Source organism: Aythya marila (assembly GCF_965140915.1).
Source record: "Aythya marila genome assembly, chromosome: 3".
Taxonomy (NCBI): Eukaryota; Metazoa; Chordata; class Aves; order Anseriformes; family Anatidae; genus Aythya; species Aythya marila.
Window position 1 is genome coordinate 99,864,086 of NC_139044.1, and position 17,432 is coordinate 99,881,517.

Here is a 17,432-nt window from a genome sequence, read left to right on the forward strand (position 1 = left end):
AGAGCCTCATTCACAGGCTAAAATTGGTCTACCATAATTGTATTATGTGGTCATTATTTTTATTTACTAAATCAAATTCTGTTTACTGTTAAGTTACAAAAGATCGCATTTTTTACCTTGTAAGTACTTGATCAGCTTAATGACTTCATGATATGTGATGTATCTACACACCATCCTTAAATCCAAGACATCATCTTCATTATATGATACCTCTGTGGTCTCTGCAAGAAGGGCATGCATTGTAAGAAGTCAGGAATCTTGCCATTAAACTTTCCATTAAAATGATATGTCTGAAAAAGAATTTGGGCTGAAATCGAGATGGAAAATTGTTTTTGTCTCATTTTAAAAATAAGTTTTGTTTTGTTAATCAAGACATTGAATTTCAGACCTATATATTAAAAATTGTTAATCTGTTCAACATTGTTCTGCATAAATCATAATTTGCTCTTTAGTTATGGCAGAGTTTTCAAACAGTGATTTGCAAGCTTGTCATGAATTAAGATGCAAGGAATACAGTGGACTCTCCTTTGCAGCTGAATTTACCTTTAGAGCCGAATTTACTTTTACAGCCTCTTAAAGTCCTTAAAGTGACTAAACTCATTAAGCCCTGGTAAACTCTCCTTGTGAACTACTTTTCTTTAACCTTTTTCTTATTTATTTATTTTTTTGACTTGGCAGCACTTTGCTAACTAACTAGAAAGAGACTAATTGCTGTTATTTGTACAATGTTAAGCTGGAACTTCAGCAAAATTACTTTAATTAGAGTACTGTATAGTTACATGCACTTTTTGCTTCTCCTCTGCAAAAGTGTTCATGGAATTTTAATAGCCAGAGGAGATCAGAGACTACTTTTTCTACAACAAGTTATACACCCGTGATAACAGAGTGTCCTTCACACCAGGCTAGAGCCCAGGATTGCCACTAAATGCTGCAAAATAATATAATCTATTATCAAAAATAGCTTCCGCAGCTGCACAGATATATCTTGGAGGTCTCTCACTCTAATCCAATGTTTGTAAGAACTGAATATAAGAGTGATAATGCCTCAGAGAGTTTGGTGAGGCTGCAGGCTGTTACAGTGCAAATGCAAGAGTATTTCCGAATTTAGAGAAATATGTCTGTTCCCTTTATCAAACAACAGCTGAAAATTGCATAATATTTTAAGTAAGATATTTTCTCTGAATACTCTAGTAAGTTCAATGACAGGATTCTGAATGAGCTCCAGTAAGAATAAGAATACAACTGCATTTCTCTACACTGGTCCAGTGTAACCTAGACTTCCCCCATGTTCTAAGTAAAACTGTGCTTGAGGCTCAGTGGGCAGTTTAACATTTACACTCATATTAAAAGCACGAGTTGTGATACAAAATATACTTATATCATCAGATAAAAGAAATAAAATAGATGTTGCCTTTCAATTTTTTCATCACAGGTTGATTTACTGCATCTAGCAACTTACATTCCACTGTTGAAAAATACTTCAAGCATGACTATTGAGCAGAGGTTAGGATTCTTTAATAAAAATTGTTGTAGGCAAGCTCTTTTTGAACTATATGGGAATGTTTTGATTTTGGACTGTGAAACTGCAGAAAAAGCAGACCCATTTTGACACTTTAAGAAAGTCTCTCAAGTGTCAGAATAGAAGTGAGATCTAAGATACTTGTGAAGCACGTGAAATGCTCCTTTTTCTATTAGGAGTTGAAAGCTCCTTATTCTATTAGGTGTTTGAAATGGATCTGCTTTTGTCAATGATTTGCTATGCCATATATTTATGTTTTCTCGTGTAAGGAGAAAGCCTTAAAAGATTTGCAATTTGGAATGGGGTTAAAGAGTTTGACTTCTTGTCTGCAATCTTAAAGCCCCCATCTAAGTGGCATAGACCTACTTATCCAATGAGGGTCTGTTTCTCTTTACTCTCTGCTTACTTTTCACCCAAGTTCCCTCATCCTTGCAGGGAACAGAATTATGGTGGTATTCCTTAACTGAAATTTACTGTAAGCCTTGAGTTTTACCTCCAATTTGTTCACATGTTCATAGTTGTGGGGTTTGTTTGTTTGTTTGTTTTTGTTTGTTTGTTTTGCTTTGGGTTTTGTTTTTCACCACCATATGCTATGTACACAAGCTCCAGGATGCTCCCGGCTACCCAACCCCTACCTAACACTCATGGCAGAGATGAAAGCACTGATCTTTGGCTCCACCTTGTGATTTCCCTCTCAAGATCAACAAAAATGAAATGAGGGAAATCTCAATTCTGATTCCAGGGCTGAAATCGTCTTTCCCTTTTCCCCCTATGTAGGAAACAAAACAAAACAAAACAAAACAAACAAACAAAACAAAACAAAACAAAACAAAACAAAAACAGACAAGTAGATTCCTTATGTCTAAATACTGACTTAAGAAGAAGCAATGGGGTTGAAAAAGTATAACTACAGGTAGTCTTAGAAGCGTAAAATGAATTATCTAAAAGAACAAAACTAAACAAAAAGCCCTGCAGGAAAGTTGGTAGGCAAACTGGGGACTATCAGCAGAGTTTATAAAGATTATTTTGATAAAGCGTTGATACTAGAACACAGAAAATGGAGCACGGAGTTGCCTTCTCTTCCAAACTTATTGGCAAAATTAAAAGTGTGCCTAGAAAGTACTTCTGTAAGTAACATAGCGATATAATTTTATTTAATCCAAACACTTTTCTCTTGCATATCCTTGAAAAAAAAATCTGGTATTAGAAATGGCTACAAAGGTAGTTCTTGGTTCATTAAGAGGACAAAAATAAACAAGTTAAGCATTAACGTCAATTTCTGCAGTGTGAACAGACTGTTGCCAAAAAAGATTTCTGAAATCATTTGCACTTTTAAAGCTTGAGTGAGTAGCACTGCATCAAGGTGATATTGTAGGCTGGGCCCCTGGAAAGTACTTCACTTTCATATTTCTGAAGAGTTACTGCCATCAATAAAGTACAGAACTGTGGAAGATCAGATCCTCAGCAGACAAAAGGTCAGACTGTGAAACTTTTGCTTGCCATTTTCCAGAATAAATTCATCATATTAACTTGTGAAATATAAAAAGAAGGAGTGCTTTCACATTGATTTCCTTTGGGTAATATTACTTCCCTGAATTTTTAGTTGAATTATTTATTTATTTATTTATTTTTATATTGATGGAAAAGAGTGCTAAAAATATTTTAAATCTTTCAAACTCTGATCACAATATAGCTTACGAATAATATTACTTCTTGGATAGATTATATATGTATTTGCACTGCTGTAATATCTACCAGCCAACCAGTGCACCGAAATGGAGAATGTAGCTCATATTTGCAATATGTGCAGCTTTGATACCATGATTATACATGGGTAAGACTATAAACAGTTCTGATAAATTTTGGCTTTAGTTTTTCCATTTTCACTGTCTTATATGCAAAACAAAAGTTACAATCAAACCATGTTAATACACAGAGCAGTTCAAAATGCTTGGTAAAATATTGCTGAATTTCTAACATATAGGCTAAGTGCTAATGTTAGCAGAACATTTTAAGATATTAAATAAACAAAAAACGGTGATGTAATTCCTTGTGCTAAAAGTTTTTCAAAAGGAAAAAAAAATGTACTAATGAAAAAAGAGAAAAGGAACTACAATTATTTCTGAAAAATAATATGTTGAGTTTCTAAAATATATTCAAGCACATGGCTACAAGTCTAATTTAAAAGTAAAATTTACAATATGAAAAAAGTTATTTATAGCATGCCTTACAATTAGTTATAAGATGAAGGCATTTATTTTGTCAATACTAATCTCTTCTTTCTTCTAGATGAAAGTGTTCATTATTTTGGGAATTTCAGCAGCTATAGCCTTCACAGCTATTTTCTTTTCTTTCCTTCAGATAGGCAAAGATGTCCTCTTTGGTAAGTAATAGATAAAATACCTGTTATTTCCTTTTGTCAGTGATTACTATTAAGCTGTAAATACACTCAGACTGCAGACAGTTTAGCAATGGCAGTTTAGCTTAATCTTTTTTTTATGTGCAAAATACGCTATCTGATTTTTGTAAGAATTATTTCATGGGTGCTTTCTTTTAAAATGCAGGTTTGTAACTTGCCAAAGGAAAACATTGGATGTGCAATGTATCTGAATTATGTATTCTTTGAGTAGGAGTGATTTAACTTTCTTAGTAGCATCCATACATCAGATGTAATGTTTACAGGCATGATTGATGGATTTCTTTCCCAGAGTGCTGATCACTACGTTTACTAACCCTGGGCTAGAGTCAGTTGCCATGGGATGTCCCACCAGGCATCCTACAGCTGGCCCACGATTATGCACATCTCCAGTGGGTCTGTTATCCACTAGCACCTTGCAGATAGTGGGGGGATTTTACAGCATCTCAGGCTGCAGAAGTGCCTATGTTCAAACAATAACATCTCACCTTTGTAAATACTGGAGCTATTAATCTGCATCTGTTCAATCTAAATCAGTGATATTAATAAACTAGAAATACAGTAAATAGAAGATTGAATTTTAAGAAAATAATTTCACAGAGACTGATTTTACAGTGAAGTAGGGCAGAGACTGTGAGGAAACAGGATTTTTCAATATTTACAATTTCTTAATTTTATAACTGCAGATATGGTTTGGAAGGAAAAGTTATTAGGAATGTTTTAATCTCAAATTAGGGTAGAATCACAAATAAAATAAAATGATATCCAGATTATTAAAAAACAAAACAAGAAAAAAAAATGTACCAAACCCACAAGACATTGCTTTAGATGACAAATCTATTGATCCCTCTGGAACAGGGGACCAGATCTGTTTTCCATAGTGACTTCTCCGATTTTTCCGTATGAATCATCTAGAAAGAAAGATATAGATTAAAATGATTTTATATTTTATGTTAGTTAATAAAATAAATAAATATATTTGAACTGTTAAAAAAACTGGATAGATTTCATATGATTCTTTTATTTTTATAGGGAGTGTCCTTCGGTTTAACGGGAACTATACACACACACACACATACCAAAAAAAAAAAAAAAAAAGATAAAAAAATAGCAAGAACTGCATTTCTGAAAACACTGCATTAGTAATAAAATCATACTTCTAAGTAGAAAAGAGAGACAGTGTAATTCAGGTATAACAAATGGATTTTCTCTTCAAGATTAGCATCTAAGTCAATACCACATGATGAACATTACTATGAGAAAATTATATTTTGAGGTAAAACTCATAATGGTAATTAAAAATCCTGCAATATTAAATTCTAGTATAATTTTATGGCCTATGAAGATCAGTCTTGATTTTTAACTTAGACTCCCAAATATTTTCAGATGTAAGAAATCTGAATGATAACATTAAATGAATCATATGAATATTTTACTTTATGCAGGTAGAAAATAAGTAAAATAACTGAAATAATGTGAAAATATTAGTGAAATAATTGAAAAATAAAATACTTGGGTGGTGACAAGATCTTTAAGACAGTGAAGCAGAATTTTGTTTTGGAAAGCTTATTTCTCAACAGACTTATTATTTTCCCTTCATCTGAGCACCTCATTCAAAAAAAATGGATCACAGAAATAACACAACATGGACTACCATTAAGATATGACACCAAAAATTGCACTGTGCACAAATGATGAGCAATTGTACAGTAATGATTGTTAGTAATCATTACTTATGATTCATTTACTAAGAAAAAGTGTATTGATCCCAAGGAAAACAGATAGAAATTAAGCCATGGTGTTTTAAATATAACTGTTTCATTTAATATAAAACTAGATCTACATGAAAGGGGAATAAATTATATTCTATGATATAAGCATGCAAAATAGCACAGATGAAATATTATAAGGTTCATCTATTGCTTTCCATCAAACACAGGTGGAAAAATGTGAGGAAAAGGGCTTTCATTGGTCACCTGTGCCAGATCCCAGGTGGATAATTTTGTTAATTATGCCTGAATATGGACTTGAGTTCCTCAAGTGGCTTAGGCCAGCTCATGCTACTTATGAGGGAAGCTCAGATTTGTCCTTTCAGTCCAAGGACAGTTTAATGCAAAATATACATGACGCCTAAGGGGCATAATCATATACACATAACACTACACTTTTCAGCTGAACTTGTAAGGTTTGGTACTGCATGATGTACATTGATGGAATTTTGCTGGAAGAAAAAGAAGGAAGGCCTACCTGCTCACATTTTATAATCACAGAATCACAGAATTATCTGGGTTGGAAGAGACCTCAAGATCATTGAGTCCAACCTCTGACCTAACACTAACAAGTCCTCCACTAAACCATATCGCTAAGTTCAACATCTAAACGTCTTTTAAAGACCTCCAGGGATGGTGACTCCACCACTTCCCTGGGCAGCCCATTCCAATGCCTCACAACCCTCTCAGTAAAGAAGTTCTTCCTAATATCCAACCTAAAACACCCCTGGTGCAACTTTAGCCTGGCGCAACTTTAGTCTTTCATAAACTATGGAATAATTGTTTTACTACTTTTCCCTTATTTTTCAGAAAGGTCAGTAGCCACAGTGTTAAATATGGAGATCAGTTTAATGGGGAAAAATACATATAATTTAATATTACAAGCCTCAATATTTCATAAATGTTAGTAATTGAATAAATGTTATTGAAAAACATTTTCTTTTGTTTTGTTTGTTTTCCTGTTGAGAAGAAACTGAAGATAACTGCATTACTGAAGCTATCCTGAAGGGCTCAGATCTGGTGGATTATGCTGCACAATATACACTGAAAAGGTAAAAGAAAAAGAAAAAAAAGGTTAAGGATTTATTCAGCAAAAAGCTTTCATAACAGATTTTTTTTTTTTTATCAGACTGTTTCTTTGAGAAAGCATATAATGATCCATTATATTTATGATGATCTGTAGCAATATAACATTGTGCATTATCACCACATGAGTTGCTGTTTTAAAATGTGAGAAAAAATAGAAATATGAAAACAAATAGGAATGTTTTTCTGATCTAAAGAAGACATCGCATTCATGAATGTGTAGCTCAGAAGTTTCCAATTTTATAGATGTTATGTACCTGTGAGCAATAAAATATTGCTTGAAACATTGCACTGTGCTCAAAAAATAAAAGTTTCTCTTTACAGTGCAGATTGAGGTGGGAACAACACCTATTGCCTTAAATGCAATTGAAATTGTTGAAATGAGTCTCACATTCCCCTTTCCATCTAAAACAGATGTAATGAAAAAGGAAAGGAAATAAAATATTTATCTTGATGGGTAATAAACAAATTAAAGAAAGGTCCTTCTGCTTAAGTTATGCTAAAAGAGAAGCACACAGTGAATCCTTTCCAGGAATGATGAAAGTGCCTCTGGATGACTAGCCAACACTTCTGTGCTATCCAAAATATCCAGTCTTCTCTCCTGTGTTCAGAACACATGAGCCAAGTTCTAGGGGTGCAGTCACTACCTTTTGCTTAGACTTTTCTAAAGGTATTATGCTGTGAGGACTTATCTGTGTGTTTTGAAAATGAATCACAATTTGTGGGTGTTTGCATAGACAGAACATTTCAAGTGCTGTGGCTGCTCACTACATACAAACTCAAGTGACTTTAATTTTCTATCATTAGTACATTTATGACAATATTGAGGTACTCAAATTTTAGAAAAGTAAATCTCAGCCTTTCAGTGGAAAGGTTTCAGCGGAATAGAATTAGAGGCAAAAGTGTCCTATGCCTGCATGAGGAGTCTGATATCCATAAGAATATCACTTGCTCTGTGTTGTGTTAGCTGATGTAAAATATTAGGACTGTCAATTTAAAAATGATCATTAACAGAAGTGAAAATTGTATTTCCCTTGTGTGCTCTTATATAATTCAATTCATTGTGGCCAATTAAGTAGAGCAGTGAATTTCATAAATGTCATTGGAAGTTTTAATAAAGGCTGGTAAATGGGTTCTACACCTGCCTCTTAGACCTTGGCCCTTTGCAAAGTACAGAGGACTGAGCTATTGTCTCATCTGATTATTATAGTGAGAAGGGAATGCGTTTAAATCCTTAAATTAAATACTTCTGCATTTTCATATCAATTTAAAACTACTAAGGCTTTTCCTCCTTTTTAACAAAGAATGTTGTATACTTGAATTAAAGCTTTGGTCAGCATAAAGACTAAAAACAAGAAGGAAATGCATCTGGCTGCATATTTCAACGTCTGAAAGTTATAGAGGTCACAGTACTGTGAAAACTCATTTTACTTTGGCTTACAAGTAATTGAAGAAAACTACGGTGCAATACAGATGAGCTCAGTGCTGTCTTTGAGACTGAAGAGCTAGTTCTGAGAGGAAAAGTCAGCTTGTTTTTCAGGTTAGAATGGGAAAACTCATAATCATTCCATGTACAGTAGTCCAACCTGATGTTCATCGAATTCGTGATCAAGGGGTCTGAACTGCAAGCTACAGAATCAAAATAACTAAATTTCTTCTGAGACTTCAGTTTAACCTTGAATTGTGATTGAAATGGACAAATATGTTTCCTCACATCAGCTGTTTAATATGATCACTTAAATTCTTCAGTTGTTTTTTACTACATTTGAACTAGTCCATTTCACATTTTAAAAGAATCTGAATTGTAAAACTCCCAACTTCAGATTTTTATTATTATTATTATTTATTTTTTTTTACTGGCCCCTGTCTACTGCCGATTCAAAAGGACTATCTATAGAAGGAACCATCTATGGAACCATTTACGTGCACAAGGAAAAAGAAAATCATTTTCCAAATACATCATTACAGTTACATTTGCAGAAACTTATTGAACATCATCATTTATTTAGTGCCACTCAGGTCTTAAAGCAAGAATAGCCAGGTGCATGCACATTTCAGGAAAGAATAAATGATATTCCCTTTATTCTGTACACTGCTGCTGTTTTCAGAGATTTGAATGGTGGCAAGTGTGTAAGGCACAGTTCAGGTTAGAAATCTCTAGTTCAGGTTAGAAATGTCTAAATAAATTTTAAGGCAGAAAGAAATCTCTGAGAATTAAAATATCTGAGGATGAAGGAAAATATGGGCTCATACTCTGGAGAGTTTACTTTGTGCATATATATATATATTTATTTAAGCATTGATCTGTAATGAGACTGAGTAACTGAGCATCTGGCAAACATAAAAAACCTTCTGTCCAAATACAATGGCCCACAAAAGGGCTTATATTATTATATGAGTATGAAAGACACTTCTTCTCTTTCATCTTCCAAACAATAATACGTCATTGTCTTAACTTCATGAGGCTATTTCTGTATTACAAAATATCAAGGCGGTTTTTAACATAATGAGAAAACCAGCATCTATTACCTGAATCAGAGCTCAGCTTTAGTAGAGTGGGTAAGAATGGGCTAGCGTGAATATGTTGAATTAAAAAAAGTAACAGGGGAGGGAGGTGAATTGTGGCAAACCAATAACAAGTATGATAATCTTACAATATTTGTAAGATTAGACAAAAAGGTGGAAGACGATGTATGGAATATAATTTGCCCTTACAGGTTTTTTTTGTTTGTTTTTGTTTTTGTTTTTTTAACTTCTAGCTAATTTGCACAAGTGTTCTCATGTAGATTATTGGTACAGAAATGTTTGCCTTTTCATATATATTTTTTTAAAGTGATGCATGACCAATATTGTCCTTATATGGGTATTAAATATTAAACCTGAGTTTTTGCATTTAGAACATCATTCTTTAGTCATCTTCCTTTTCTTTTTAATGACTAGACAGTTCAGGATTTATAATACTCCAGATTGCCAGCCAAATTTCTAATCGTCTATGGAAAACTTGAAAAATATACTACTGAGCAGCAAGATAGCTCAATCTCATAACTAGAAGAGTCCTTGAGATCTGTTCATGAGAAGGAAGGAATATCTTTTGTTTAAATGATAATTGAATGTGCTAATACTCTTTCGAATAAGTTAGGGACACATTTAACAACTAGAAATTCCCTTGGAGACATATTTTCTTACTTATGCTCTTATGTAAGCATGTTTTTAATTTTGTGAAGATAAATTTATCTGTTTGTTTTGCTCAAATCAAAGTTCTTTTTCCTTGTTTCATGCTTTAAGCAGTCTCAAGTGAATATGACAATACAATTTTTCCATGAAAACCACTACTGCAGAGAAGCCTTCAGAGTATTTGTCAATCTATGACCATGTCTGGAAATGGATTAGACTGAAAACACTTTTTCTAAGCTGTAGGAAACAGTATAGGACTTGTGACTTCCAGCCAAAAAGGGTGTTCTCCATGATGCATTTTTCTCAAGGATCCTCTGCCACTGTGACAAGACACACCATGCTGAGAAAATAAATAAAAAAATAAATATATCAGTGAATCACCAAATAGTTGAGAGGGACCTAGAGATCATCTATTCCAACCCTTTGCTATGAGCAGGATCAGTTTGAGCAGGTCACTCCAGGCCCTGCCCATTTGAGCTTTGAATAACTCCAGAGATGGAGACTCTGCAGCCTCTCTGGGCAGCTTGTTGCAGTGTCTAACCTCACAGTAAAAAGGATTTTTTAAGTGGAAAAAAAGTCATCTCATCAGACTTGAGCTACTTAAAGGTAATGTCAGGCTTATAATCAACATATAGCCACGTATGTCTAATGAGCTCTTGCTAAACTAGGTGCTGAAACTTTGTATACAGCTAGTCAGTACAAGCCAGGTGTTTGGACCCTTTCTGAGAGATGTCTCTAATTGTCATCTGCAGATAGCGTCTAGACAGCTGTGGTTGTCTCCTAGGTGGAAGGTCAAGTTGAGAATCTACTTAAAATCATAGAATCATGCCAGTTGGAAAAGACCTATAAGATCATCTAGCCCAACATTTAACCTAGTACGAAAGTCCACCACTAAACCATGCTACACATTTCTTGAAAATCTCCAGGGATGGTGACTCAGCCACTTCCCTGGGCAGCCTATTCCAATGCCTCACAACTCTCTCAGTAAAGAAATGTCTCCTAATCTCCAACCTAAAACTCCCCTGGCACAACTTGAGGCCATTTCCCCTCATTTTACCACTTGGTGCCTGGGAGAAGAGGCCAACCCCCACCTTGCTATAGCCTCCTTTAAGGTAATTGTAGAGAGTGATAAAGTCTACCCTGAGCCCCACTTTCTCTAGGCTAAACAACCACCGTTCCCTCAGCCACTCCTCACAGGACTTGTGTTCCAGGCCCTTCACCAGCTTTGTTGCCCTTCTCTGGACATGCTCCAGGGCCTCAATGTCCTTCTTGTTGTGAGGGGCCCAAACCTGAACACAGTACTTGAGGTGTGGTCTCACTAGAGCCGAGTACATGGGGGCAATTACTTTCGTAGTCCAGCTGGCCACACTACTTGTGATACGAGGCAGGATACTGTTGGCCTTCTTGGCCACCTGAGCACAGTGTTGGCTCATATTTCAGACAGCTCTCAACCAATACTTCCAGGTCCCTTTCTGCCAGGCAACTATCCTCAGCCTGTACATGGGCCTGTTTTGCCCCAAGTGCAGGACCTGAAATCTAGCCTTGTTAATACGGTTGGCCTCAGCCCATCAGTCTAGCATATCATACTTGTAATGACTGAGGTGGTCTTTGATATTAAATGTCACATAAAAGACTACTCACTTAGATGTCTCTAAATGGAGAGTGCTATAATGTGACTATTCTGAATAAGGTCTTCCCAGACACTTTGTGCTGCCCGCTCTGTCCATGCCACCTTTCTGTCTCATCCTTAAGGCTTTGCACATAGAACTTTCCTCTCTGTTTTCACACCACATCCTTTGATACCTTAAACTCATAATATTTGGACTCAATGATCTTTCAAGGTCCCTTCCAACCCCTTCAACTCTGTTATTCCGTGATTCTGTGGTATACCCAAAATAGATAAATACATCTATCAATAACTTCTGAAACAATATGTTTTAAAAAACTTATTTTATTTTATTTCAATTATAGAAGTATCCAAGGAAAGGGAATATCAACTCCTACCTTGCTGCTGGCTTTCTCAAAATTTCCAGAACAAGAGAGTCAAGATATTTCCCAAGCAGCTGAACGAATGGAAATGTCTATTCAAGCGCTGAAACAAAAAGTTTGCCAGAAGCACAAACGTTCATTGCATCCAACTGGTAAATATAGTGTGTTGACATTGGCCAAAACCCCTGTTGATTTCTTGAATATTGTCTTTTAGATTAAAGTAGTATTAGTTACACTTTTATTTTACCTTAGGCACGAGTACATATCTTGTCCACACCTTGGGGCCAGGATGCCTTCTCTGCTGTTCCTGAAAACACCTCACATAGCCACTGTTTTACTTTTTTCTTTACTGGAGAGTTGGCTGCGTTCCTATATTTGAGAAGGGCAGCACTTTGCTATTGGCATCCTGTATATTGCATATCTGCAGTGTCACAAGCTTCTTGTTTACAGAAAAATAACTATCTTCCCCAGTACTTTGGGTTTAGTGCTTCTGAGTTCTGGAGCTTACAGATAAAATAATATGATTTCCAACATTCTATGGCACTGACATTTTGAAATACACTTCCTCTGGTCATAGGTGGCCTTAGTAATACCCCTCTTTTAGGAAAATACTTTCTTATTTCCAAAATCAATTTAATACTGCATTGCTGTTGCACATTTCTTACTTTTTTTTTTTTTTAATTTTATTTATATTTTAACTGCTTTTTATTTAAAATGGATAAATAACAGATGGTACTCCAGAAAGTTCAACAATATACATTTGTCTAAGTAAAGTAAAATTCTTGGTGCTGCTAATTCAAGATGAATTTCAAGATGAGTTCCTGGTATCTGGAAGGCTCAAAACCCAGACATAATTTTATTTATTTATTTTTCTTCAAAATGTAATTCCTTCACTTAAAGAAGTATTAACTAGAGAATTATAATTTGTATTCTCTATTTCATTATTGTAGCATGACAATATTTTTAAGATATGAAAGTATTAGAGCCTTATAAAGCTTCACAGTTATCTCTGTTCTTTCTTCTTCCTTTATATTTTTCCTTGATGAAACAACTGGCTTACTAATCTAACTGGATATTCATAGAACTAAAAATATATCCATCTGTATGTACCCGTATTTATATATATATATACACGGGCACACATAAAGATACAGTGATCTTTCTGCTGGTTCAGTTTCAAAAGAACTTCCAAATCACAGACAAAACACACAAAACTCTTGTCAATTTGCAGAAGTTTCCAGTTTACATGGAAGATGAATAGACCTTATATACATTTTATGTGCCATGACAAAGAGTAGTTTTCTGTGAAGCAAAGCATCAAACTGACTTTAAAGAAAACACGTGAATCAATACCTAAGCAATACAGATACCAGAAATTGCATTCTTAGTATGACTTTGAACCTGAACTAATATGGAAGTGCAGCCATATCCACAAGTTTAACATGAGTAACAAGTACATAATGGAGAGGTTACATAGATGGTCAAACAGCCCATTCTTCCTTCACTGTCACCCCTACCTTGCACAAATTCTAGTTGCTCAGCAGAATATTCTTGAGCTAATTTGACTCTTAAATCTTTGTTTGTTTGTTTTTCTGGCAGGCCTTTTTTTTTTTTTTTTTTTTTTTTTTTTTTTTTTTCCTTTGGTTAATGGACTTATTCAGCTTAGTTCAGGGTTGGATGGGCAGAAAAGACAAGTGGTGGGACTGGGTAATGTACAGCAGCCAGTGGGCAGTAGGGAGACAAGAGTCAAGTCAGTTGCTGCCTCTACAATTTTTTTTTTTTATCACGTGAAAGTTGCAGTCAGTTGGAAATGCAAGATTTCTGAGTTTGGGAAGGATATTGTTCCTCTTACATTTGCACCTCTACTTCCAGCCTGACATACCTATGTTTACATACATGTGAGCTAGAGAGAGGGTGCCAGCTCTCTGGAGCTCACAGGATAATGTGAATTTGCCCCTTGTCACTTGGATACCTGTCTGTGATCCCATTACTAAGATATGAACAATATGCAGCCTGTTTTTCTCTAACCTTCAAATGCTGCTTAACAATTTTATGCCTCTCCCACTCCACACTTAGCTACATAGTCAGTTGGTCTTGCTTCAAATTTTTGCAGTTTTCCAGTCCCATGTTTTTGCTCATTAGTATATATATTCATTCCTGAATGACATTTTTTACACCTTTTTTATAAACAGAGGGACTGGCCAAATGATGTGACCACAGTACGGGGAAAGAAGGAAGCAGAGAGGAGAAAATTAAAGGAGAAAAAGGAGCAGGTCAATCTCAGGTCTCAGCTATGGTTGGACCCTTGCTCTCTACTCATGAGATGATAAAACTAGCTCTTTGCTTTCATCCCATAAGCCCCTAAGACTACTTTCTGCAGTACATATCACTAAGTGCTTTTTCTTAGAAAGAAGAAAGAGTGCTGTAACTGTATCTGTCAATAATGTCTTTTCTACTGCAACAGTCATATAGCAACAGAGCAAATTGCTTGTTTGGGTTCTTCCTTACAGATCATTTATCAGCTGATCTGCTTACCATGATTGCTAACATTTCTGGATGTCTGCCTTATATGTTGCCACCAAAATGTCCAAACAATTGCTTAGCTAATAAATATCGTCTCATCACTGGTGCCTGCAATAACAGGTATGTATTATAAGAATTGTGCCATGAAAAATCCTTCTTTCTTTCTTTTCTTCTTTAAACTCAATGATTGACATTTACTTTTTTTTTTTTTTTTTTTTTTTGCCTATAAATGTTGAGAGTATGACCTCAATCATGTAACTTTGGCATCAATGTCCCTCTAAATGAGGTGCCCTGAAAGCTCCTAGGGGAAGAGCCACTTCATCTAAACTTTGGTACACTATTTTTTGCAGACAGGCTCTTCCTTTGAAGACTTCCAAGATTATGTAAGGAACTTTACATTTATGGTAGACCTATTTAGTAGATGCTTTTTTCTACACCAATTAATCTGACTGAATTCCAATCCAGCTTTAATTTTTCATTAAATTGGATAGAATAGTATAGAATGGGAAAAGTATTTCTTCACATTGAGCAATAAGAAAATCAAGAAGATTCTAATTTTTGCATTTTTTTCATAACCTTAATACTTAGCAAACACACATCTGAGAATTCTGGGTGATATTTTTAGTTTCATATATTTATATAAATAAGTTCTGAATTACTATTATTTATTACTTTTACCTACTTGTATCCAAATATAAGTGGATTGTTTATTGCAAAACCCAACCTAACAGATGCAACTATATTTTCAGAATCCTCAAATGCAATGAGGATGCAAAATAGAGAGTAAGAGTCCTTTCAAGTATAAGAGTAAATGGTATTTATACTTAGCTTCTGGATACATAGGGATAGGGTCACAAGCTGAAAGGCAGGCTGCAATGTTACAAGGCTATAGAGCTGTAGATGGAAGGCCATTAGTAGGTTAAGGCAGTCTGTAATGTGGTGAATGAAGAGTGGTAAAATTCTGTGGTTTTGTTATTCAATCAAACTGTCTTCTTAATAGATTAGTCAGTTTTCCTATATTAGAAGTCATTTGTATGAAATGTGCATGATAAGCTCTTTGTTGAAAGGACACAACCTGGTATGCATTGATGTTATAAATCTATGTGGATATCCATAAATTCGTTCAGGCACCCAGGCACTTGCAGAGTTGCTTGGAATCTGAACTAACAACTAATATTATTATTTGCACTGACAACTTCATCAGACCTTGAAAATGTTGGCCAAGCAGCTGAATTTAGACACATGGCTGAAGCTTTTAATTTGCTGGCACAGCTGCTATAGTCTTTCTCCATCTCTGGAGGGAAAGACACTATGATGTGAGTAAGGTAAAAAATCTTTTTCTCTTTGGTGACTCTAGTAATAATACCTGGATATGTATAGAGGTTTCTAAAATTGGCCGGAGTAACTGTGATCCACTGAGTCTGGTTAGTCTAGTCTAGTGCTGTGATTGCCTAAAGTATGTAAGGATAGAAAATAATATAAATTGGCTCAAGGGAGAGGGGATGTCAGGGAAGATACCACCATCAGGAAAGATACCACCATGAAGATACCATCCTGACTTCTGGATCGGTCAACAGGCTGAGCTTCTCTTTCCCCTCCTATTGGGATGACTTTGGGTGAGTTTTAAGCACTTGAATAATCTCTAGAGTCTGTGCCTTTTAATGTTTTAGTAGCCAGGCTGTACACCTGAGTATTTCATGCATGCTAGCTTGCTTTTGCAGACAGTAAATTATCGCCAGCGATCCAAAGAACCTGTGTACCTGTTGCTGTAATAAATTGCACTTAATTGCATTGATTCTAGCCACGATAATTCTCATTTAGCATGACTAGAGTAAGGGCATGTTAAGCTGTTGGAGAATCCGTGATCGTGATGGTTCAGTACTCTGAATCCGACCAGACCCATAAGGGTTAACTGGCTACACCCCTTTAATGCGACCCCATGTTTTATGCTTGTAACAAACCAGTTTTCAAAGCTATCACTTACATTTGGTGGTATTTTAGTCTCCTTGCTATAAATGTCTGTAAAAAGTTCAAGGTAACAAAAAGCCAAAAACTATGACTTTGAAACCATTGGGCCAGATCTTATCTTAGTCTAAAGCTTGAGTCTCTTGAAATACCTCAAGCTTTACTGAAATATATCTGCTGGAAAGGTCCATTATACTACAATGTAATCAACATACTCTATAATGTAAGCCAGCTTCAAAGACTTCAAACATTAAACAAAGTAGTAGTCTGTATTTCTTGGGAAAACAAGCAAACAAACAAACAAACAAATAATCAAACTGAAAATTTAAAGCTGTATTAGTGATTTTAGTCACCCAGCAGGAATGTGCAGCTGTGCTTCTTCAGGTCTGTTAATCTTGCATTTCATGGCTTACATTTAAAAACAAAATTCAACGTGGAATTAATTGTTTACATATAAGAAAAATCTAGTAAATATATTTTAAAGTGAGCATGGAATTTCTTTACAGATGTTTTGCTTAATCAGTTTGCATATCTGGGACAAATCAGCTCAATTGCAATATACTTATTCTTCAGTACCAAGATTACTTTATTTTAGTGTGAAATTCCTGGAACAAAGGAATAAGAGAATAGCATAAACATAGCCTTCTATTAAGAATATCAACAGGACATCAAACATGCCCAGATGCATCATTATGCACATTCACTTGCACATCTTCTATGTGTCTGAAGACATGCATATGAATAATAAGCAAAATAAATTTACAATATTTTTATTGAACAAAGGTACACTCTTTTTACTCAAAGGTACAGCTTTTGTTTGTTTATTTGTTCATTTTTATGACTAACTGGCATTGATCTTTGTGGGTTTTAATGTTTAGTGCAATGAAAGGGATTCAAAGGTAAAGAAATTACAGATACTAAAGGAAGAGCATCTCACAGTGTAATTAAAGTCACCTAATCTTAGATTTCTGAGGTCTATGTCTACTATGAG

At 35.1% G+C, this 17,432-nt stretch overlaps 1 protein-coding gene across 1 annotated transcript in view; it reads left to right on the plus strand.

The window, feature by feature from the left end:
* Positions 1 to 3,890: 3,890 nt before the first annotated feature.
* The window catches only part of TPO (thyroid peroxidase), a gene marked incomplete at its 5' end in the record, with an annotated part of 42,341 nt that continues 28,799 nt past the window's right edge, over positions 3,891 to 17,432 (plus strand). Inside the window, 5 exons of the mRNA XM_082756193.1 lie at positions 3,891 to 3,902; positions 6,515 to 6,518; positions 6,675 to 6,756; positions 11,936 to 12,105; positions 14,464 to 14,596. Coding sequence (XP_082612319.1) covers positions 3,891 to 3,902; positions 6,515 to 6,518; positions 6,675 to 6,756; positions 11,936 to 12,105; positions 14,464 to 14,596 — 401 coding nt within the window. The remainder of the gene's footprint in view (positions 3,903 to 6,514; positions 6,519 to 6,674; positions 6,757 to 11,935; positions 12,106 to 14,463; positions 14,597 to 17,432) is intronic.